Genomic DNA, 24,488 nt, shown 5'->3' on the forward strand with positions numbered 1-24,488 from the left:
CCATGTACAATGGCCATTATATCCCACAACCATTAATAGATGGGAACTAACAACAGATACAGCAGTGTGTGCCAAAGGACAGTCTGGTGATGTGCTATCAATACGCCACCCACCACTGTATCTTTTCCTCCTGGGAAATTCAAAGCATTATGCCCTGCGTACAGCTGTGCCCTATTTGTAATCTGAGCTTCTGGCCTGGCTAATCACCACCCATTAAACTCCCATTTTTTCAGGAGTCGCACATTTTCCAAATCAAACCCTGCGTCTTAATCATGCAACAGACTGATCTCAGAAATACATCTACGTACAGTGCTGGAAGTGAGGTCAAGGCAGAACTGAATTGTATAGGTCCCCTAAGCCTCCGAGACATCTAACAGACAGATACATTTAGATACACGTTTAACAGACATACTGAAAAACACATTCCCCTTATCCCAGGAATCCTGCTGGGATTATCAGCAGGGGTGCTGCAGCTGCCAGGGAGCCTTGGAAGAAATTCTTAGGAGAACAAGATGCAGGATGACAATATTTCTGCAAGAACATGCATTGGCCCATGGAATTTAGTAGGGAAATGACAGATGTCACGGGACCGCTAATTAACAAAAAATCAATTACAGCAGTGAGTAAAAAATCAATGGTGAATGAACAGGGCTGCATTTGAAATTCCTGGAAGTCTCAGCCCTAAACAGGTCTACAGACTGGTTACAGGAGCATGGAAATGATGGGCCTCAAGAGGACTTGAAAGGTCATCTACAGCATCCCACCCCGCCCCCACAAAAGCAGGGCAGCTCTCCTTTTGCCCTTCTGGACACATGTCTGTCCAACCAAAAGTGAATTTTGCACCTTGGCTTTCTGCCAGACTCAAGCTGAGACTGCCTGTCTGTTTCGCATGACAACCCAGGATCCAGGTCTGATGTGGTTAAGCACAGAATGGCTTTCAGGGTGAATTCAGCAGCAGATGTAGCCATAAAGTACATCTGCAAAGAGCTGTGCTATGACACAGCCTTGTCTCCTGCACATGTGAAATGGAGCATCCACCGGTGGAAGCAGCAGAGAGACCACAGCTTTACAAGCATGCTTTCCACCTAAATCCACTGCTGAAATATTCCCAACACTTGGACTCTCAGCCTTAGCTCCTCTTTTTCACTAGATCTAAAGACTGGTACCCAGAATACCAGGTTGTAATTTGCCTCTGTCAATGAATTAGTAGAACTAATATCATGCATTTAACATCATATGTTGATGAATTTTCATAATGGCCTGGTAGAGTGAGTACTGCTGTCCTTACGTTCCTGATGTGCTCCGGTTGGGGGGGAGTCAGCAACAGACCCTGAAGGAGGTATAGGGAGAGCAGAGGTAGGTGTTTCCTGGATTTTTTTATCTCTTCAGTTGAATTAAACTGCATTACTTAGACACATAATTCTTACTAGGACATGTTTTAAGCAAGACTTTTTATTACATATTGTCATGCTTTACTAAATTATTACATAATACCTCTTCTTCTGTAGGAGTCCAACACTTAGATTCTCAAGAACTAGTTGGCACTGGCAAAGTGTGTGTCTACATCTGCTTGCAGACAGTAAACTGTTGCCATTAGTTTTTCAAAAAAATATACAAAAACATTTCCCTGTATCTTGGCTATTCCACTCCCCCATCTTTCTAACTATTCTTAGTGTAACTTGATCTGGTGGTGCGTCTTTAAACTGCAGAATCTAAGGTCTCTGAGCAGTCAAAGGACAGACTGTACTCACTGCCCTTTAATGGTAAGGAGAAGCTGCCCACACTGCAGCCCCCTTTGCACATCCCACCTCACACTGGTGATGCTAGATGGAACCTTTACCTGGCAAGTGTCTCATCTTTTCCATCCATAACAGCTACAAGGGCTTTTTTTTTTTTTTTCTTTAAGGAAAAAAAAAAAAGTACCTCCTCTAAAAGGAAAGAGGAAGCCAGAAATTTCATAGTGTTTCTGTCCTGCCCCATGATGCTTCTTCCTGTCTGTGAATTTCCACCTGCCCCTTCTGCGTATATAAGGCAGCACACGTGGGGTAGAACTGTTTAGTTGCCTGTCTCCATCCAAAGGATTAGTAGCAGTGGGGAGTGATGCTGTTTCTCCTTTCCTCTGCAGTTCGCGGGAGGTGAAGGAGCTCTGGCTGGACTCACTCCTTGGGTAAGTACTGCCTGGGTGTCATGGTTGAAGTCGGTGGAGTGCTCCAGATTAGCTGTGCAGAGATGTACAAAAATATAGAAGGGGGAGAGGTGTGCCCACTGCTAAGTGTAGCTCATGGGCAGAGCTGACTGACTCAGCCTTGTGTTTGCAGATTAACAACGATATGTAGCTGTCACCACTTGCTCATTTTTTGCACAGATTAAAAATGGAAAGCTGCTTTTTTTCTGTTTTCACCAACAGGCAGATAGGGCAGCAGGGCTGAGTGCCTTCCAGAGAAGGGATTTATGATTGACATGTGTGGGATATCTTGCTGGTTCAGGATCATACTTAAATGCTAGACTGGCTTGCAGGTGAGAAGGAGAAGAAGGGTGCAGTTTTACAAAGCTCTTTCTTTGTCCATTCCCTGTTCAATAAACAGGCAAACAAAAGGACCGAAGGAAACCAGAGTGTCCAGAGCTCCACCGATCAAACTCCTAATGAAAGTGTTAAGCAGCTGTAATACTGTGAGTGTCTATTGTTTCAGCTCTGTCAACAGAGTGATTTTGAAAAACTCTGATTTCTAAACATAGCATTCAATTACTCACATTGTGTCTTTGTTTTCTTGTCTAGTCAAAGACACTAAATGCTGGGAACATGGAGAGTCTGATTGAATGCCAGTTGGAGGTAAGCAGCCGCTCCATTTCCCCTGATCCTTCTTGGGTACTGATGTGAGATATTGTAGCAAAGTGGGGGTGGCCCCTGTAGGAGCTGCCGGCTGCCTACCATTACCTACGAGCGGGCAGAGTCCTTCAAAGGCAACTCCGTGCAGCACTGTGCAGAAGGAGCTGGGCATCGCTGTGAGCAGTCGGCATGTTCCCCGGGCTCCCAGGGAGCTTTGCTCAGGAATCTGGCAGGCTCAGAAGCCAACAAGGTTCCCCGGAGGAGTGTGGGAGGAAATCTACAGTGCCAGGGGAGGACACAGAAGAGCAGGCTGTGTCCGGCTGTGGCTTCTCTGGATCAAAAGCGCAGCCTGAAAGAGCACGGGGCTGTGACCTGCCAGGCAGGTCTGGGGTGGCTGGCTGCAGGGTTTACCACAAACCCCTCTATTGGGCAGCGAGACAGTGTCACTCCTGGACCGAGGCTCCTCTTCAGCAGATGCTGGGCTTGCTCTGGTTATTCCCTGGAGCGTCCCACAGATTTCTGAGGAGCTGCAGCGACACACTGGTGGCCCTCGCTGCTGGTGGCAGCTCTGTAACCCTAACATGCTTCTTGCAGGCTGATGCCAAGAAATGCCCCGCGCTGGTGCCAGCAGATACTGAAGATGGACTTTGCCGTTCAGCTGGTGAGTTTTAAAACAAACTGAGGAAATGCTTTCTTATATAATGATTGTAAGCTGGCGCTTCTGCAAAACCACCTGTTTTTCATCTCCCAGAGAGCAATCCACAGCTCTCAGCCCCATCCAGGAGACGGCTTAAGCCCTGGAGTGCCACTCACTTGCAAATGACTGCTTTCCCTTATGCTCAGTGGGAGAGGTGACAGTACTGAGTGCCAGAGGTCTTGTATCCCTGTCCCTTGCCCTCAGAGCCATGTTTCATTGTGTTCCCTGGTAGCAATGGGAAGTAAAAGTGCTCCTTTCTCACTAGAGCATCACCACTGAGGTGTGGCACTGCAAGCAAGTACCGAGTACCGCTACCAGCAGCTGCATGCCAGAGCAAATAAACCCTCTTGGCAGCAGTAACAGCACTTGTTTTCTCTCGCCATGCAAAACCTCAGCACCTGTAAACAACCAGGAGGAGCCCATTAGCAGGGCAGGATCAGATTTGGAGCAGACCGTCATATCAGACCATTTTTCAGGAGTATAAGAAGGAAACATTTTATAGGATACTATAATGTTAGGTCACTTTCTCATAGCTTTTAACCCCTCCCTACCAAGGACTTGTGCTAAGCCACAAATACAGGTCCTGAGAACTTCTCATCTGCATAAGACAACTTCATTTTGGAGTAGAAGGCAAGTCCTTTTTAGGAAATTTGCAAAAGGCAACTCCTTTAGAAAGCTTTCTAGCAAAAGGATCCTCCTCTCACTGTTTCTGAAAGGGAAAAAAAGCCACACCTCATCCCAATACAACCATCATCTCCAAACTCCTAGCATGCCCTCCTCTTTAAGATGCAGAATGCAAAAGCCATGCTAAGAGATTCCTGACCCTGAAGCCAATGAGGCCCTACTGTGATGCTCCCATCCTCTGGAGCAAGTATCACCTTCCACTGGCTGGCTGGCAGGGAACAAGCACTAGCTCTAGCATGGGCCACTATCATTAGAGCTGGCTCTGAAGCTGGCAGAGCTGGAGCCGTGTGTTTTCAGCCTCTGTGAAAGAGGCTGAAAAGCAGGAGCCCCTAGTTCCACTCCTGCCCTAAGGTTGGGGCACAGTCAGACCACATAGTGAAAATTGTCATTGCCAGCTGCCCGGGTGACATATCTGCCTTAGATAGTTATCACAGAAACCACTGTGCTATCAAAAATCTCTATAAATGCTGTTATTTCTGTGCCTTGCATGTTCCCACTCTCTAAGAAGAAACGGTGACTAGAATGTAAAAAAAAACAACGCCAAAACAGGAAAGGTGGTGTCCTTAGAGGGATGGTCACAGTTTTACAGTTTAGGCGGTTGTTTCCTTAGTAACCACTTAGTTGTCTTTCAGTTTCTCCCTTTTGAGTTTGAGTTGTTTCAACATACATCTCTGCACTGCACACAGATGAAAGGCCACATAGCACTCTCAGTTTTTTTAAGAATTTGATTTTTTGCTTTTCTTTTGCTTGCAGCAGATGGAACAATGAAAAGAAAGAAGGTGATATCGCAGTCATTTACTCTGAGACGAAGCTCTACCAATGGGAATTCCCCAGGGCAGCTTGACTCAGGTGCCAAAATTGCTCTGTTTGGCCAGCCTCTGGCAATTATCTGTGGGGAAGATGACACACTGCCGCAACCGGTCCAGGTAAGGAAGCCTGGCAATACAGTTATCATACCTCTGGGTTCCAGTGTGAGGCAGGATCCCCAGTACTTGTTCTGCAGAACCCAGGAGATGAGTGATTTTGGTGTTTCCCTTCCACACACACTTCTGATAAGCTCAGGGCCCATCCCAGATGTAGAAGGGGTCAGGTCTGCGGGTTTTGTCCAGCCCACCCAACTTTCACTGGAAGTAACTTTGAGTGGAGACAACCCAGGACCAGGAATAGGAGAAGATCTGCTCCTTAGTACAAACATCTGTGATTCTACAGAAGTCATTTAAATGAATCTTTCAGCAACATAAACTTCCAAGGATTTCTGTATTTCCCTGAAAAAAGTGTTCAGCTATGGACTACCACCGACAAATACCTAAACACTATATTCTGGATAAAAACGGTCTTGTGACGGTTCCCCCACTGGGTTGGCTTTTCCAGTAGACAGGCTTTTGTCTCTTCTAAGCAGTATTTGCCTGGCTTGGGAAGGAAGGGATTTGAACTAAGACTTAAGCCATCCCTTGTTTCCTTCTGGAAGGAAGCAGGGATGACTCCACTGAAGTTAGTGGAATTCACCAGTCCAAAAAGAGGGTGGGTTGCAGGAAAATCAGGTTATTGCCCATGTAATCTACTTGGAGCAAGAAATAGATACTCACCTAATTAGAGCACAGTGTACCTCCGGACAATTTTTCTTCTGTTTCTAAAGAAATGTTCACCTGCTAAAGGATCTTCCTTCACCCAAGTAACTGTTCTCCCATTCCTCTCCATTTTTTTCCCCTGCAGAATCTCCTAGCTATATTGCATATGAAAGGACCTTCCACTGAAGGGATATTCAGAAAAGCTGCCAATGAAAAAGCACGAAAGGAGTTGAAGGAGGACCTAAACAAAGGCGGGAATGTTGATTTGAAAAGCAAATCTGTGCACCTGCTGGCAGTGGTCTTGAAGGTGAGCTCCTCTGACCTGCAATGGTGGAAGGACATTGCTGGTCTGCACAGGCCCACTTCAGTGCCCAGAGCTGACCTAGGTGGGACTCCAACCTAAAGCCAGAGCAAAGCCAGACTAAATGTTTCAGGCTTAGGAAAGTTTGGCATTTTCCTTTTCCATCTGATTTGCAGTTCCACTTGTTGTGCTGCTGATTTCCTGCACGCCCACAGGAAACTCACTTTGTCTTCCTCCTCAGCATCCTCCCCAGGGAGGAATAGAGATTTATGGGTGAATGAAAAGCAGCTAAGAGCTGGGCCTCATTACTACACCAATGCAAGTGTACTTGGTGTGTACTTGTGCATTGCACTGCTCTGCCAGTGCTGATGGTCAGGTAGCTCAAGCCAACCTGCCTCCTAGTGAGCCCATGTCACAGTGATGCCCCTTCTGTGCTCAGGAGTAGTGTCCAAAACCTCATCTAAATCTCTTGGCCTTGCAGGACTTCCTCCGAAATATTCCCTCCAAACTCCTGTCATCTGACCTCTATGAGAAGTGGATGCAAGCTCTGGAGAAGCCAAGCAAGCAGGAAAAAATTGAAGAATTGAAAGAGTAAGTTTTGCAACCAGAAAGTTTTGCAAACAAGCCCACCCCAATGTGATGGAGTGGCTGGTAGAGGCCAATGATGTCTCTCAAAATTGAGTCTCATTTAAAAGCCTGTCATTTATATCAGCTTGCTATTGCTCTGTGGGTTTGGTTTAGAGGGCTCTAGCAGCAGCACTTCCTGAAGTTATTTGAAATTGTTCTATGAAACAACTCGCGTAGGAAGAGCGGAGAGGCTGCAGTGTTTCAGCTCAGGTACTCACGGTGCTGCGGCATAGGCACTGACAGGGAGCCTCCGCATCTGCTGGTGGTGAAGTCGGGCACGTGGAGACCACCACCGTGTTTTGCTCTTTAGAAAGAGCAGATGTGGAGGTTGACTGGGAGTGCTTTGAAAGCTGCACAGCACAACTGCAGGCTTTCACGTGCCTTCGGGAAGCCTCCAGTGACATCTCCCGATGTCATCCCATCTACTCAAGGACATGGACGGCTGTAATGCTTGCCTTTCAGTCAAGACCTTGTAATTCAAGATCTTGTAATTAACCGCGTGCTCAGCTGCCATTGGAGATTTCTGAATGATAGTTCTGCTAAGCAGTGAAAACAGTACACACATGCCTCTTTCTGCAGGAAGCGTCATCTGCCTGACTTTAATTGAGACTTGCTCAAATAAAGAAGTAGCGGCTGCTGCACCATGAATTAACGTCACATTTTGTCTGTGTTCATGCAGGGTGGCTGACAAACTGCCTAGACCAAACCTCGTCTTGCTCAAGCACTTGCTCTCTCTGCTCTACCACATCAGCCAAAATGCCGAGACCAACAGGATGGACTCCAGCAATCTGGCCATCTGCGTTGGCCCAAATATGCTGAGCCCAGAGACAGACAACATGCTCCCGCTGGAAGTGCAGAAGGAGATGAATGACAAGGTGTGTTGAACTCACCAAGCAGCCACCCCCGTCGGGGTAGCTCAGAGCCATCCATAGGGATGCCACCGCCATTGCAAAAGCTGAACGAAACAGCAGCCCTGGACGTCGAGGGTGGCCATCATCTCGGGTGCCTGCAATGTGATGGGCAAGGCTGCCCCTCGTCTCGCCTCCTCTGAGCAGAAGTAGCAGTTGCCCTGCAGTCCCCTACGTTGTAGCACAGGTCCTGAACACTTTGCACACAGAGGGCAAGGGGGGGCACCCAGTGGGCATTGCCACCCACGGGCCCTCTGGACAGCGAGGCTGATGGCGTTTTGTTTGTATTGGGACAGATCAATTAATCTGCAGCATCAGGCCGCATCCTCCAGAGTGGACTCTGACTTTAAGCCAGGATTTTGGCAGAAGCCTCTTTGCTCTGTGCTGCCCTCTGTACAAAGACAGCAGGCAGGGGCCCAAAAGACTGTTCAATATGTTTTCAGCCCTTTTGATTGAAATAAACTGTTTTCTTTGTGCAGGTGACAGTGTTGGTGGAGTTCCTCATAAACAACTGCTCAGAAATATTTGGGGAGGACACTGCCTTCCCTGTCTGTGCCTCGGCTGAGGAGTCACCAGAGCACACAGACAGCTCCACAGGTATGAGGATGGACTGGGGATGTCACAGTCTGGGGCTGCTGGGCTAAGTTCTTTAATTTGGTATGAGGATACATCTGTGGAAACACAGAGAGTTGTAGAGGGCTCAAGACACTTTTGCAGTGTTCTTCTACAGGAACTCTTTCTATAGAGTTTCCTTTCATCCTCAGATGGTCAGTGAAAACTAACAAGTGCTTTCTCCCCACAGAACACCTATGTGCTGCTCATCAGAATGACTCTGCCTATGACAGCCCAGATGCTGAAGCTGAAGGCAGCCCCTGTACCTCTCAGATGGAGCAGCCCAATGGGAGGAGTACTAGTGTGAGCAGAAGACACCCAACATGCATCTCCGCCCCTTCACTGACTAATTTCAGAAATGACATCAGCACAATGGACAGGAGGTACTCAGAGCCAGACCTGTCCTTCCAGAACCGCCTTGAAGGCAGGATAAGGAAACAGAAGCTAAACAAAAGTGAGGACAATTTTCCAGTTCAGCAGAAACAGCTAGGGTTGGAGGCACTGGAGAAAGGGCTTGCAATCTTACCTTCACAATTATCAACAGACTCTCTACCCAAAACATCTTCCAGTTGCTCCCTGGAGAGCTCTGACGGCTCAGTCTTCACCAGCTCCCCAGTAGTTTCGCCCTCTAGTCCCAAAAAAACCTTTTTGAATAGGCCCCAGTCCTTTTCCACCAAGGCCACTGAAGACTGCAGTACGCCTAGCAGAGAGATCAAAAAGCATTCCATGTCGTTCTCTTTTGCAAACCGCAGGAAAACACTAATAAAAACCCAGAGTTGGGGGCCTGGAAAAAACATGGGTTTTCAGAGAGACAGTTTCACAAAGAAAGAAGATCAGCTCTCCTGCAGAGTTGTCAGTCAGAACAGCCCTGATGATGACAAACCATTGCCTGTGGCATATGAGCAAAGGCCCCGTTTCAGGTCAGCTGATGAAGTGTTCAGAGAGGTAGACCAGAGGAATCCTAGAAGACCACCCTCTTATGAAGAGGCTACTAAAAACTGCCTGGCCACTAAAGGTCCCTCCCACAATCTCACCGTTCAGACTATGAGATTAAAGGTGTCAAACCAGGATGCTTTGCTGCCTCATCCATGCAGCAGCTGTGCACAGGACACAGCATATACTCTAAGGGATCTACCCAGTGGCAGAGTTTCTGCAGCGAAGGATTCTGACGTGGAAACTGAAACCCTCAGCATCACTGTGGGAATAAACTCCCGTGTGAGTTTACCTGTGACGCCAGGAGTCTACAGATTAAGAGCCATGTCTGAATCCTGTCAAAAGAACAAACTTGAGTATGTGGCTCGGAGGTGCAGCCAGCCAGTTTTTGAGGTAGACCAGATTCAGTTTGCTAAGGAATCCTATGTTTAAAAAGCCTATCCCTCCTCTTTGCGCTGTACAAAGTAAAGATTGTTAACACAGACATCTTCCTCATCCTTTGTAAGATTTTACTTTCAGGAGACCAAGAATAAGCTATCTCTGCATGAACTTTTTTTCCTTGAGCCTCTCCTGAAGTGTCTGTCAGCTTGACATGTCACATTCTTTCACCACAAGAGGTGGTGGCGACGAAGACCTTTGTATTATTATGTAAAAATGTAAGCGAATATGCTGTACATAACCTGTTGTGTGGGAAAACTAGTTAGTAGTTGATAAACAGTGTTGTGTTTGTATCCCCAAAAGGACAATTAAAAGGTTGGCAGGTCCAAAACCTGTCCCACCTTTCTATTCTTTTCTGTATGGTCACACTCCATGCCGTTTGTCACATGTGTGTGCCAGGCTGATGCAATGCTTTGCTGATTTTCTGCATTAAGAAGTGGGCTGGCAGTTACCCTAACTGGGGAAGAGCTGTTCTGTCATCAAGGCCACTTCAGCACTCTTCCATAAACGCCCTGTACCTGCTGCCATTCCCTCTTCCTGCTTGCTGGTGATGAGAATGATCTGACCACTAACCAGCATTAGTGTTGTATACCAAGCCTGGGTTCAGAGCCACCGAAGCCCTGCAAGGTCATTATGGGAATGTATCAAGTAAACCTCATGTGGCCTGAGGTGCTTTTAATGTAAATAAACTGGACAGGCTAAACAGAAAGAAAGAGTATCTTCAGATTTACTTTTATGAGGTGAACAAAACCAAAACAACAAAAACTCCTGTAAGGAAACATTCTGGATTCCAGCTTTAAATAGTTAAAGCTGCAGCTCATTAAAAACATCCCCCCCCCCCCCCCCCCCCCCAAAAAAAAAAAAAAAAAAAAGAAAATACCAGGCAGTGTCCTTATAACCTTGTAAAAATGACTGGAAGTGCAATGTGTTTTTACACAATGTGTTTGTTAGCACTCACCTCCCGTTTTATGGCCCAGCATAGCCTTGAACCAGAAGCAGGGATACTTTTGTTTTTCTCCTGTGTAACTGCACTACAATAAAACATTTTTCTGCATGAATGCTAAACTGTCCACTGTCTGTCTTTAAAACATCCAGGCCCTACATGTACTGTACCTACTTTTATACTATTCTACAGGTCCTGCAGGTCTGCTTGAATGACATGGCATATCTAAGTAGCAGGGAGGAAAGTAACTGACCAGCAGTATCACTACTATTGTTGTTGTAAGAGGCTGCAGACTAGATTTTGGGAACAAATCCCCCTCTGTCAGGAAAATGAGTTACACTGCCATGTAACAGCAGTTATCAGTGAGGTGGAAAGGAAGCTGCAAAGAGGTGATGCTGCTCCAAAAGCGGAGCAGATTAGAAAACAGCATACCAGCATCTCAGGTATGATGTTTTCCAGGTGTAGGTGTTCACAGGACACAGAGAAAGGGGAAGGAGAGTACCTGGCCTGACAGGAGAAATTATGTGAGAAGGACCATACTGGTAGGCTGCAACTAGAGAAAATGCCACCTTGCTCAGCCTCCTAAGCAGTGGCACTCTTCTTCCAAGCAAGCTGCAAAAGGCATTTGCCATTTTCTGGAATCTGCAAGCCCTGAGTCACAGAATCACAGAATAGGTGAGGCTTGAGATCCTCCTGTCCAACCCCCCTGCTCAAGCAGGGTCAGCTAGAGCAGGTTGCCCAGGAGCATGTCCAGATGGCTTTTGAGAATTTCCACAGATGGAGACTCTGCAACATCTCTGGGCAACCTGTTCCCATGTTTGACCACCCTCACAGTGAAAAAGTGTCTCCCTACATTCAGGTGGAATTCCATGTCTTTTAATTTGTGCCCATTGCCTCTTGTCCCATCTCGAGTGGGAATGACAGCTTTCTTTGCAAAAAACACAAGCGTCTTGCCCTCATGGCAGAATGAGTGTCAAGAGAGAATCCACACGCAGTGGAAAGGCTCAGAAGCCACAGAACAGAAAAAACGAACTTGAAAGTGTACTCAAAACAACATGGCTACTTCTTTGGTAAGTGACTCATTCTTTTTGACTGTGACAAGACTAAGGATCCCAAGAAGAGGAACTGCTTGTCTTCTGTCCTGTAACCACACCAGAAATCCCAGGGAGAATAAGCATGGTCACTTCACCAGAGATGAGGAGAGTCTCTCTTTAGGTCCAAGGTGTCCTAAGGTAGACATGACAATCACACTCAGAAAACCTACCTGGGCTCTAAATATTCAAGATAGATGAGCCTAAATCTTCCAGCTTCTGGATAAGAAAGCTTATTTGGAACTTCTTGTAAGGCATTTCAATAGACAGAGAAAAAGGGAGAGAGAGGAGCTCTACACATTGTTAGCAAACAATGGGCAAGGTGAAGGAGTTGTATAAGTGTGGCCCACTCCCCCTCACCTTGCTCTTGCATTTCTTCAAGTCCAGGAAACACTGATTAAACAAAATCTGAATGTAAATGGACCCCAAAAGAAATTTGCTCCCTCATTGATAGATAACTTTTGTCTTCCTCCATCTCTTAAGACTTGCTTGTTTAGTCAGAATTATTTTCATGTCAAGTCTCTCCACAGAAGTGATTTCTCTTCTATATAAGCACTTAGGAGACCTCAAAAGACAAGAATGACACATAAAGCAGAGAGCTTTGCTTTAGCACTTACTTGTCTGCCTGCAGCTCAGAGAACAGTTTTATCATGCTGCCAGCCCACCCTACCACATTCAAAGATCCAGCCCAACTATCCGGGCCTCCAAGAGTAAGGCCCTTTAACTGTTATATCTGACAAGTGAATTACCTGAGTGCCTTTGCCAAAGCTGCCTCTGACTCCTTAGCCAGGAAGATCAAATACCCGTTTACAGCTGGGTCAGCTGGAGATGGATTTTGGCACAAGAGCTGAATGATGACAGTAAATCTCCCATTCTCCACAGGTTACTCTATCATCAGTATTGCATCACTTGCTTCACACACCCAATTTTCTAATTAAATTGCATGAAGACACTCTAAACATACAAGGCATATAGGACTGGAAGAGGGGAAAAAGTAATATTAAAGCAGAAAATCCAAGCCATTACCTTGTAAGGCAATGCTGGAATTAAGGCTGTTGGTGCAGCCTGAATTCAGTTCCTTGTGTTTGCATCCTGCTGTTGTTTTCAATCACATGATGCACTCTGTTCTTCCCCACAGGATGCACATGCTCTGGAGAGGAACAAAGGTTGTGCAGCAGAGGAGAAAATTTTAATTCTGGCATTCCCCAGCACAGCTTGCCTAGCAGGGCACCCTGGTTTTGGACTTATGTCTATGTCTGGTTTTCTAGGATTTGAAAGAGCCAACAGAAGAACAAAGGAGTTCCTCATGGAGCAACATCCTCCTCTCCTTCCTTCCCCATGTTGTGCACTGGGGAATTGCAAACTCTTGTCCTCTGCCACTTGAATTAGGACAGCACCTTACAGCAAAAGCACATTGTCATCAACTCTGTGGCCAAACATTAGTGAAGGCTAAGAGAAACACCATGGTTTCTCCAGGTTTCACAAACATTCAGACTGGCACTCAGGTGCAGACTGCAAACATAGACACATTTAGTTATCTGTGTGCAAACATTTATGTGAGCCTGTGTCTCATCTTCTGCACAGTCTGCATTTGAGTATCTCTCTGGACTCCTGGGACTGAGTTGAGCGCAGGTGGAACACAGTTGCCTTAAGGTAGGTGTCTAAAGTAATTTGAGTATCTTAGGGCACCTCAAGGAATTTTTTAAGGTATCTGTCGTGGTTTAAGCCCAGCTGGCAACAAAGCACCATGAGGCTGCTTGCTCATGCATCCCCCCAAGTGGGATGGGGAGAAGAAAATATAAAGAAAAGCTCATGGACCAAGACAAGGAGAATGAGGGATCACTCACCAGTTATGGTCACAGGCAAAAACCAGACTCAACTTGGGGAAAAAACAAAAAAATAATTAATTTACTACCAATTAAATCAAAACAAGGATAATGAGAAGTAGAACCAAATCTCAAAACACCTTCCCCCCACCCCTCCTTCCTTCCCCGGCTCAACTCTACTCCCGATTTTCTCTACCTCCTTCCCCTCCAGCAGCACAGGGGGACAGGGAATAGGGGCTGTGGTCAGTTCATCACACATTGTCTCTGCTGCTCCTTCCTCCTCAGGGGGAGGACTCCTCACTCTTCCCCTGATTCACCATGCGGTCCCTCCCACGGGAGACAGTCCTCCATGAACTTCTCCAATGTGAGTCCTTCCCATGGGCTGCAGTTCTTCACAAACTGCTCCAGCATGGGTCCTTTCTGCGGGCTGCGGTCCTTCAGTAGACTGCTCCAGTGCGGGCTTTCTCATGGAGTCATGGCCATCTTCGGGGGCCTTCGTTCCCCCACTCCCCTCCGTGGGCTCGGGGGGACAGCCTGCCGTCTCACCACGGGCTACAGGGACATCCCCTCCTCTGGTGCACCTCCTCCACTCCTTCTTCACTGACCTTGGTGTCTGCAGAGGGGTTTCTGTCACATCCCACTCCCCTCTCTGCTGCAGGTTTCCCCTCTTAACTATGTTATCGCAGAGGTGCTACCAGCATCGCTGATGGGCTCGGCCTGGGCCAGAGGCAGGTCCAACTTGGAGGCAGGGAAGCTTCTAGCAGCTTCTCACAGGAGCCACCCCTGCAGACCCTCCCCTGCTACCAAAACCCCACCACACAAACCCAAAACAGCATCAAAAGCAGATGCAGATCCAGATATTTAGGCAGCTGAATCCTTCCCTAAAATCTTCTCTGACTATGATGGGAGCTTTGACTCACACATAGATGCTATATTTAGATACCTTGAATGTAGGTCTCTATAATCCAGGGCTGACACTTTTACTGACAGCAGAGAAACAGTAAAACTTGGGATTTCAGGCTCCATCTAAGCCTTCAAAGGAAGCATTCTTGAGCAGGTATAGGCCCTCCCGCTTGCCTCCCTCCAGAGCTTGGGGTCTTCTGCTGCATCCCACCACAGACAACCCTGACTCAGATCTTCCTCTTCTCCACTCCTGACTCCTCATCTCTGCCTCATTTTCATTGCCTCCCCATTCCCAGCCTGCATTCCTCACCTCAGCCAGTTATTTATCTTTTAATTGAACAAAACCCAATCTATCCCTGTGGACTTGCTGTCAAAGTCCCAATTTAATTTCTGTTCTCTCCAAACCTAGACCCACTTCTCTCAGTCAGCCGGTTTCAGTTTTCCTCTTCCAATTCTTCCACATTTTCCCCTCATATCTGCACTGGTTGTTATTGCAATAAGTCCCACCAACACTCATTTAGTCTCAGTCGTGCCCTGCCCCTTGTTTTAGTCTCTGCATATGCAGAGAACCAGAATAAGAGAAGGAAACATCTCTGCACATTTCTCTTACAAGAGAAAATATACAATTCATAAAGTCCAGTGATTACCTCAATTCAGAGCTGTAACTATGGAAAGCCTCTAGGATGAAACTTCATGGACAGAGGTCCTTGACTTTATGGGATTTCAGCAAGGGGACTGCAGATCTGTTCTTGTGGGGAAGTATCGGCTGTCAGCTACTTTGGAAGGAGATTTGGAGCTAGGTTAAGCTAAAATAACAAGTCAAAATAAGCCATTTTTCCCCATGCCTCACCAAAGCAATTCACAAGCTATGATGTTAGGGATATTTTTGGTAATTTTCTCACATTCTCTGAAGAAAGGCATTGTCAGTACATTGATTTTTTCTGCCTCTACAAGCAAGGTCTTGGGGAAGAAGCTTCCTTACCTGTCTGACCTCCTCTCAAAGCTGTAATCTGAAGGGCATCTCTTTCTGGGAACTGTGAAAACTAAAGAGGTCACGAATCCTTCACACCTCAGGAAGAATAACTGCTGGCCACTTAACAATGATGCACAAAAGAATTGTTACTACCGTGGTCAATTTCCATAATATCTGCCACAACATAGCCCAAAAAAGCTCTTCACTGGACACAGTCACAGAACAGAACCGCTTTTCTATGCAAGATCTTTCTTCCATACTTTCGTCCCATGATTGCTACTTGTATACCCCAGGCACAAAATGCAACACTGAGATTGGTGGTATAAACCCATGGCAAAAATGGGAAGGAATTCCACCAACTTTATACTAACTAGTAACTTGGAGTGTTACTGCCCACACTTTGTATTTGGCATTTACTTTACAACACAGACACTTGGCTTTCTTTTTTCAGGTGCACTTGGCTCTTCAGAGTTTCTTACACTGTATCTAGTTTGATGAAACATCATTTGCAATCTTCTTTGGACATTATGTAAATGGAGGACAAGATGGCATGCCCTGCATTGACAAACATCACTTGGAGTTCAACAGCTAGTATTAGGGAAGGCAGGGCATCCTGTTTGTCAGCCAGGACTCTGTTTCTGTTGGGACTGAACCACTCTGTAGGATGTGACTGTGCTCCACAATTCTGACACCTAAAATAAAGCCAAGTACTTGGGAAATTTTTTGTAATGGGATTGTATCTCTTCAGCCTTTTGCTTAGAAATAGATCTCTATATTTTCCTGTAGTACTAGAGCCAAAATGGATGGCTTTGGGATTCTGCTTGGACTATGTATACTTTAACGTTTAAAAGCTAATGATAAAATTACAGCCTCAGTTATATATTGTAGGGAGTTCCACACAGACCATTTTTGCCATAGTGTTCCCTCTTGTAATACTGCTATGAAATGTCTCCAACTACAACAGGAAGAAGTATCACAGCAAACAAAATCTCGTCTGTGTTATTTTTAGTCTGGGAATGGGAGTTTTTATTTCTCTACTGCCTGTTCTAGTTTTGGTGCTGATCCATCACAGGAGACCAGGTGGTTTGCTGCAGCACCACACCAGCACTGCTTATTCCCGGGCTGACTCATTCCTCACCCATGCACTGTAAGTGACAATTTCAGCTTCCCATCACACCCAGGCAGGTCTCTTGACCCAGAGAACAAAATTTTTGCCATAGTGAGGCCAAGAGTTTACAGCACTTGGCTATCACAGGGGTGAGCTCTGAACAACTATAGGTAGGCAGCCCAGGATCCTGAATGATAGGCTACAGCAGATAAAAGAGTTCTCAATTTAAGGAGCCACTGATTGCCAGTGCCTTTTTTCCAGGACCTCCAAGCTCAAGGGTTCCCTAGAGGAAGATGGGATTATGGTTGTCAGGAATTTTATCCTTCTGCCACCTGAATGTGTCCAGAGACACTTCTTCCCACAGGATTCCTACAAAGGGAACCCCTTCATAAAAAAGGTCAAGAAAAAAACACAGTGGCTCACTGCCAAAAACTCCATGACAATAGCATTATCCTTCTTGCCTTAAATCCATTAATTTATTCCCTTCCTCAGGAAAAGAGGATGCTTTCAAGTGTCATTCATGCAATTCTACATTTCTGTTCCATGTAAATCATGCCTGCAATAGCAGGTGCACAAGCCATTTCACCTGCCCACTAAGACACATTCAAGGCAGCAGACTTGTTTCTCAGCTGCTCTGCAGACTCAGGGGCCACTGACAGCTGTGTGGAGCAGGCGCGAAATGCTGTTTTCTTGGTACACATTCCTTCTGCATGGCAAATATGCCTGTCTCAGATGGAAAGCAGCATAGAAACTCATTCACCAAGTTAACTTGGAAACTCAGCCATGAAGATAACCCATTTCACTTTCAAGTTGGCTTGGCTGGCTGTCCAACCCAGTAAGCATTTCATGTCCATAACTGATCACGTCTAGCTGCAACATTCAGGTGATTAAAACATGTTGCTACTCTGGTAGCATTAGCCAGACAGCAGTTACTGTGGCTACCGTGTGTCTCCACGAGGACAATTTCTCACTACAGGAAAAGGAAACCCACCTTGGTTAGGCGCTCTGGTTACATTTTTCTCTGAATTTTGTTAGCAGTCCTTATCGCATGTGTCATCAGAACAGAGTGAAAACTTCAGAGGAACTTCTGAAGGCTAAAAACTCAGAAGAGGAAGCAACTTTTAAAATAAAAAGTCTGACAATAATAGAGAGAAAAATCCATGGGGAAAGGGCAGCTACTGTTGGAGAAGTGATATAATCCTCATATGGACAGCTGACTCTCATATACATAGCCAACTGCAAGTCTCCATGGATGTTGGGTGAACAACTGCTTTTTCTGCCTCTCTGTTACTCAGAAATGTGAATTATCTAATCCTTTTTTTTCTATAGAATGCATCACTTTTATTGTTTTAAATCAGTCTTTTCCATTTGCTGTGATAAATATACCAATTTAAATCTCACTTCTGAGCAAAGCCCATTCCAAATTCTTCATGTTGTTCTAGAAGGGGAGCAGAAACCACAGATTATTTTGTTTCTAACCTGAGGTGCCAGCACGTAAGTCTGAACAAATGGTTCACAAATCCCAAACAGGGTTGACTCCGTTGAGCTCTGCTTCCTCTGCTGGGTAATAATATGAAAAGGTTTCTATGAAGGGTTCCACACTTTCTAAACAAAACATGCTCTTTAGCCAACCAGCTATTTACAGAACTGATCCAACGGCTGGTTGAAACTCTTCCTTCCTACAACCCACAAACCTCCCACCAACTTCCTTGACAGATGTACAGTCCAAATTCAAACCCTGCACCTTCAGTATCACACAGGCCAAGCTGAAAATTATAAAACTGTATTTTTTATAAAAGTTAAGGCCAAACCCAAGTGGATGCCAAGACAGATGATCAGAGAAGATGCTCTTATGATAAAGATTAGAGATTTGTCTGCTTTTCCACATGCTTGCTGCAGTCTTGGGCCATGCAATTCAACCTCATCATATATAGGGCATAGCCCTGTCTGCTTCCTCCAAGCACTGAAGAAAAGGTTTTTGCACTCACCTTCCCCCCCACTCCTCCAGGTGTGAATACTGTCTCCCCATCATAAAGCTGTGACTTCACACAGCAAGTGCAGCTGCACAGCTTTGCCTGTGATTCACCAACCAGGTTTCTTTAGCACAACTGGTCATGAGGTAAGAAAGTAACCACAGTATCATTCAAGAACTTTGCAAAGTGCTGTAGTCCAAGGAGTACACAACGTTACATGATATGGTATACAGATGTACACCCATCTTATGTGCTACAGACACCAGAAGACATGGCATTTGAGAAGTCTCTGAGTGTGTGAAAGAGCAGAGCAGTCACTAGTTCTCCATAGATGATCAGGGAGGATGGCCTTGAGATAAAGACTGGAGACTTTTAGTTAAGTTATTTAACATCAGGGTCTGCTTTTTCCACATGCCTCCTGCCCAGTGCAGTTCTTGGACTGTGCCGTTTAACTCCAGTAAAGCACAGATGACACTGCTCTACCTCCCAGAGATGTGATAAAGGGCAATTTATTTCAAGATGGACAAACACCCAGCCCACAGTGAAGGGGCAATAGAAGCAGATCAGTCTTGTTTCTTACTCTGCAAGTTTAGTGCAGTTGGACAACTGCCCTCAATACTGGGAGATGGAAAGTAAGGCAGAGCTTCCTGGGGCAAAAGGAAGACTCTGGGAGAACCCTTTTCAAAGAAAGAAGAGGTAAGAAGGGGCTGGAGAGGGATTAGCACCACACAGTCTATTTGAGCTTGAATAGGAAGGTCACCGACAATGGATTTTCCAATTAGCAGTTTAATGAACGATAGTTTAAATTAAGTGTGCACTGCTCTACCCTCTAAGGTGCTTTCTCACCCCTCCATAATTCTTTCCAGTCACTGGCCTGAAGTCCCACAGTGGTGTAGGGCAAGAATGCAAGCCCTGAGAGCAGGCTTGTCACACTGAAAAACAAAGCTTGTGGGGGACATGGAGGGAAGGGAACCTAGGGAAAATGGTGCTGAGAGTCAGAGGTGAAGTGGTAGGGGGAAGCAGGATTATTAATTTTGGCTGGAAATGATGAATAATAAAATCTGGTTTTTGACTAGTGCTGGAGAAATGAAGGCCTTCAGAACTGGAATTTCTCAGTCCTGTCCAACCCCATGAGCTCAGGACTGGGGTCAAGAGGAAGCTGTGCTGCTACAGAGAAAAGGAAGTTTAATAATTTTGGTTTGAAGACATGAGTGATAGGATCTGGATTTTTTTCTCTTCACAATTACATATCAAGATTAACAACCCTACTTAAAAAATATTGATGTCACTATAGGGACTCAAGTTTAACTCGGGTATTTATTTATTTTTCCTATGTCTCATCTGTCAAAACTCTCAGGCTGGCACATAGTTTTTAAAACTAAGTACCTCACTATTAGGACCAGGCCTATATGTAAGCAATGTCTGTATATCACAGATGCATTGAACCTAGCGCCTACAAACAGCAGCAAAGACACCATCTGTGGGCTGGCAGACCTCAGTGATACAATACTAGTGCAGTATTGCTGATTCTCTTTGATCACATCACTGCAGTAAGTTAAAAGCAGGTTTCAGTCCACTTCTATTAATTGTTCTCCAAAAGCATTGGGGCAAATAGTACATATGCACCTCATCTGGGCTCTGTGATTCTTTCACCTTTGCAGTCACACTGATGGCTCTCCATGTTAGTACTGTTTTTTGTATTTCTGTCAAACATCTCAGGGCATTGATTAGCAGCAGCATGATGCTTTCTGGGATTTTCAAGGCTACCCCAAGCATCTCCATCTCTGGAGAAGAAGGCCCTGACCAATCTGATCTATCTTTGAATTTGTCCCTGCTTGGCAAGGGGGTTACACTAGAGACCTCCACAGTCCCTTTCAACCTAGACTGCTCTGTGATTCCGTGATGTCTGCTTGAAGGCAATGGTATTTTGGCCTCAAGTAGAGTTACTCCCAAGACTGGGAGCTCCATCCCCTTATCTGCAGACTCAGAGGGGCAAGAACTGCAGCTTAAAATTCTATCTCAGGACCATGGAGAACTAAATCTAATGCCAATTTCAGGTAATTACACAGTATTACATCAGGGAAGCGTTCCTGTAATTTTAAAAGCAGACAGAAGGCAATGCTCAGCGAAGGCAATATGCCCCTCCATGTTCTTCCTTGATAATTAAGCATTATCTATATCCAAAATGGCTCTGTAAACCTCCTTCCTTTCTTAATTATGCAATGCTGCAGAAAGTTAAGATAGTGGAAACTGAACACAGCTAGTCTGCTCAGCATCATATTATGCAATGCACTGCGGCACAAGGTCTCCCAAGCTAGCAACATCCAAGCTAGGGCCCCAGGAAGACCCAGTCTCAGGACTGTAGACCCCTTATATTGTATTTCAAGATGTCATTCAGTAGTTATAGAATGCATTCCAGATGCTGGGGGAAATAGGGGATGCACATCTTTTCTTACTAGATGCTGACACCTTCACACCTGCTTTGCTGTGAATAAACTCATTTCACACCTAGAAAGCCAAGGGGCATGCCATAAGGCATGGTACAATGCCAGGAAATTCTCATGAAAACAGAAAAAAAATAGTCTGTTTGTGGCTCCAAGGCATTTTAACAGACCCACAGCAAACCTGGAAGGAGACAAAGCCCTTGCTCTGCAGCTCTCAAGTCAGCTGAAGGCGCTTCAAAAGACTTAGCTGCTATATGGGAGATGGGCTGATTGATTCCTTGCTAGGCAGGCCCACTTCCCAGGCAGTACCTCCTGTGCTGAGATCTGTGCAGGTCCCAGACAATACTCCAAAGAATATGTGAAACAGCCACTGTGACTGTAAGAGCTGGAGTGCAGCTATGGATACTAACGGCAGCCTAGCCATCTGATTACAATCAATGTGGTTTTGGCTGCTGCTGCAGTCGGTCTCGTGATGACATGAACTGTTCCAGAACTCAGGGGTATTTTTAGCAAAAATAACATAAAAGGGAGCAAGGGAGAAGAGCTGAGTTTTTTCCTGGGCATGGCATTGTCACTTACAAAGCTCTGCTAACCTGCAAAGTCAGAGACCTTCTCCTCTCCCACACAGTACTTGCAATGCTTTTGCACTAAACTGGTAACTTAGCAGTGTTTCACAGAGGCAAGTAGGAGAGTCACTGCCATTCAGTCAGTGCATGTATTAGGTGAATGAGAAATTCACCCAACGGGTGAGACACCAGGCTGGGGCCAGCTTAACAGAATCAACCTGTGATGCAACACCTTCATCTTCACAAGATTTGTGGGCAACAGGTGTGTAACAGGCAGCTACTCAGGAATCCTTGCTCCAGTGGTTACAGGCCCTCTTCTCATCATCTCCCTACCCAGTTCACTCCAGCCAGATTTCTAGGGTTGTTCAGCAAGCACACTCAATTCCTTACCGGGCATGTATAGACTGATGTTTTTGAAGGCTATGCTGCGGCTGGTTTTCATGTGAACAGAAAACACCATGTCCCTAACAGCCTGGAAATGTCTACCCAGATTTCAAGTCCCCAGTCCAAAAGCAGAAATAGCTGTATAGCCAAACTCAAATTTTCAGAAAATACAAGTCAGGTCCCCAAAATCAAAGGGTTGTATCTGTTCTGGTCAAATTTAAGGGCCATAGTGCTCTGGCTTGGCTGGACTGAGCTGCTCATTCATTAACTTTGCTTGCCCAGACACAAGCAAATATTGAAGGACTGCTCTCCCCTTTCACCCCAACGACACTTGCACTGTGCTCTTGCAGTCCTATATCTTCTTGTCCCATCACCCAGCTGGCAACTGTGTAGTCAACACAACTCCCATTCCTATAAGCTACCCATTAATTACAAAACCATTCCTTCCTCTTTTATCTTGCCTCCCACGCTTGGCCTTGCTTTTTGGTAGGGTTTTTTTTGGTTTGGGGTGGGGTTTTTTTCCTTCTTTTTCTAAAAGTTTCTCTTGCTATACAGTTTCTCCCGTGCCTTGCAGGCCTCCTATGAAGCGCTCTCTGCTACTCACCATTCTCTTGTCTGTGACTGTCTACACAGGGCTGTCATGGAGCACAGACATCTGCCATAGTAACACAACTGAGCTGAAATAAATAGCATTTCACCTGTGAATTACATTTTAACCAAAGATTTCAGAAACAAAGGGCATGGATTATTTTATATATTCAGTCTTGCCAAAGTAATCAAGGCATACCATTAGGACAAGAGGAAATGGCCTCAAGTTGCACCAGGGGAGGTTTAGATTGGGTAATATGAAAAAATTCTTTACTGAGAGGATTGTCAGGCATTGGAGCAGGCTGCCCAGGGAAGTGGTGGTGTCACCATCCCTGGAGGTGTTCCAAAAATGTGTAGACAAGGCACTTCAGAACATGGTTTAGTGGGCATGGTTGACGGCTGGACTCGATGATCTAAAAAGTCTTTTCCAATCTAAATGATTCTATGATTCTACCCATATAGGTTAAAAAAAGAGCTATCACTGTATCAGTAACCCTTAGTTTCTTTTATGTTTCTCTTAATGGAAATTTTTCACAGAATCTGAAAACACGTCCTCATGATTTGTCAATGACAGGTAGTGCAGCTCAGTACGGATGGGGTGGCATACTGAGGGCCCACCTCACTCTCCTATCTCCCATCATACGACGCCTTTACGGTATCCAAATCTGCTACTTGTGTGGAAAAAACAAAATTAGAGTGCCGCTTTTTGGGCTGTCTTTCGGGCCACCGGTACTTAAGCCACCAGCACGCCATCCAACAGGTTTTCGCCATCCCCCAGCCCGTTTTTGCATCCCCAATGGCACTGCAAATCGGGTTAAGTCCCTGTCAGTCTCACTGGAAACCTTCCCGTCCCTGAGCAGCTCGTACGGAGGCGGAAGAAGGACGGCGACACCTCGCGGTTAAGCTCCCTCATTACCTCGGCCCGGGAGAGGCCCCGCAGCACTACCAAGCGCAAACCCCTTAGCAGTTAAAGCGATTGTTTTCCGCTAAGCGCCCCAGTGCCTGGAGAGCAGGCACGTCCTCAAATCTCCCTCAGGCTTTAGCTCTTTCCTGGCAGGAACACCTGCGAGAGAGGGAGCGGCACTAGCGGCCCCAACACCGCCGCAACTGTCCCACGGCGCCCGCCGCCCTCCCGCCCCGCGCATGCGCGACGCGCTCGCCCCGCCCCGCCCGCGCGTTGCCCTGGAGACGGTTACAGCTCCCTCGCCGAGCCGCCCGGCCGCTGTGGGCCAGGCCCGCCGTGCCCCGGCCGGACCCCACCATGCTGCCCGCCCGCCAGCCGGAGAAGGAGGAGGTGGCGGCGGCCCCCGCCGTCCCCTACACCTACTGCAGCCGGCCCCGCGCCCTGCCCGCCCGCCCGAAGTACCGAGCGGCGCGGGACGCCGCCGAGCTGTGAGTGCCGGTGTCCGGCGGGCCGCGCCAGCCAGCCCCGCGGCCTACGCGTCCCGAACGGGCTCCGCTGCCCCCTCCTGCCCTCAGCGCCTTCCCCCTCACCCCAGCTCCCTCGCCGCCCTTCCCGGGGGAGGCAGGTCCTTCTTCCCGTAGCCTGGGGGGAACTTGCACGTTCTGGCCTTTCGAAGCTCTTCTGATTTGTTTGGGGTGTTGGCGTACAGGTTGCAGCTCTGTAACCGCAACTATCTGTGCTTGATGTTGCAGAGAAAAGGAGCCCATTCGTTACGCCAACCTCATGTATGACAGGAGAGTGGTGCGCGGCAACACTTACGCCCTTCAAGTCGTACCTGTGGTATGTTTTTATGTGGATCATGCTACAGCTTTGTTGAAAAGTAATAGGTGGGGCAGGAAAGCTGCTCCTCGTTAATGAACTGCTGAAGTTGTCATTTTACTTAAAATATTTCACACAGTCACAGGCTCTCCAGTTAAACTAGCACGTGACTCTTTTCAGCTTTTCTCTAAAGCACTTAGTTTCACATGAACTTCTGTAGTTCCGATTTTTTCCCCCATTAAGTACTTGATTATTCCCCCCCCCCCCCCCCCCCCCATTTCTTTAGTGTAATGATCCTGAGCGCAAGTCATCACTGCATAATCTGTTATCATATGCAAGGTGTCATCAGTGAGAATAGCAGCTCTTGGGAA

General features: G+C 46.5%; 2 protein-coding genes across 7 annotated transcripts in view; both read left to right on the forward strand.

Moving 5' to 3' along the window:
* Window positions 1-10,653, forward strand: part of LOC115345042 (T cell activation RhoGTPase activating protein) — a 53,803-nt gene extending 43,150 nt beyond the window's left edge. Inside the window, exons 3-12 of one of the 5 annotated variants that reach the window (XM_030023239.2) lie at window positions 2,126-2,167; window positions 2,586-2,670; window positions 2,777-2,830; window positions 3,422-3,488; window positions 4,962-5,134; window positions 5,922-6,083; window positions 6,559-6,668; window positions 7,384-7,579; window positions 8,092-8,209; window positions 8,415-10,653. In XM_030023239.2, the coding sequence (XP_029879099.1) occupies window positions 2,644-2,670; window positions 2,777-2,830; window positions 3,422-3,488; window positions 4,962-5,134; window positions 5,922-6,083; window positions 6,559-6,668; window positions 7,384-7,579; window positions 8,092-8,209; window positions 8,415-9,589 (2,082 nt within the window). In that variant the 5' untranslated portion in view covers window positions 2,126-2,167; window positions 2,586-2,643 and the 3' untranslated portion in view covers window positions 9,590-10,653. Of the gene's footprint in view, window positions 1-2,059; window positions 2,168-2,585; window positions 2,671-2,776; window positions 2,831-3,421; window positions 3,489-4,961; window positions 5,135-5,921; window positions 6,084-6,558; window positions 6,669-7,383; window positions 7,589-8,091; window positions 8,210-8,414 lie in introns of those variants that run through there. The other 4 variants (XM_030023238.2, XM_030023240.2, XM_041125481.1 and 1 more) reach the window with 4 other exon arrangements.
* The window catches only part of RSPH3 (radial spoke head 3), a 39,599-nt gene that overhangs the window by 4,713 nt on the left and 10,398 nt on the right, over window positions 1-24,488 (forward strand). For both annotated transcript variants that reach the window (XM_030023242.2, XM_030023243.2), the window contains exons 2-4: window positions 13,257-13,261; window positions 23,593-23,786; window positions 24,051-24,138. In XM_030023242.2, the coding sequence (XP_029879102.1) occupies window positions 23,656-23,786; window positions 24,051-24,138 (219 nt within the window). In that variant the 5' untranslated portion in view covers window positions 13,257-13,261; window positions 23,593-23,655. The remainder of the gene's footprint in view (window positions 1-13,256; window positions 13,262-23,592; window positions 23,787-24,050; window positions 24,139-24,488) is intronic.

This window comes from Aquila chrysaetos, chromosome 8, assembly GCF_900496995.4.
Source record: "Aquila chrysaetos chrysaetos chromosome 8, bAquChr1.4, whole genome shotgun sequence".
Classification (NCBI taxonomy): domain Eukaryota; kingdom Metazoa; phylum Chordata; class Aves; order Accipitriformes; family Accipitridae; genus Aquila; species Aquila chrysaetos.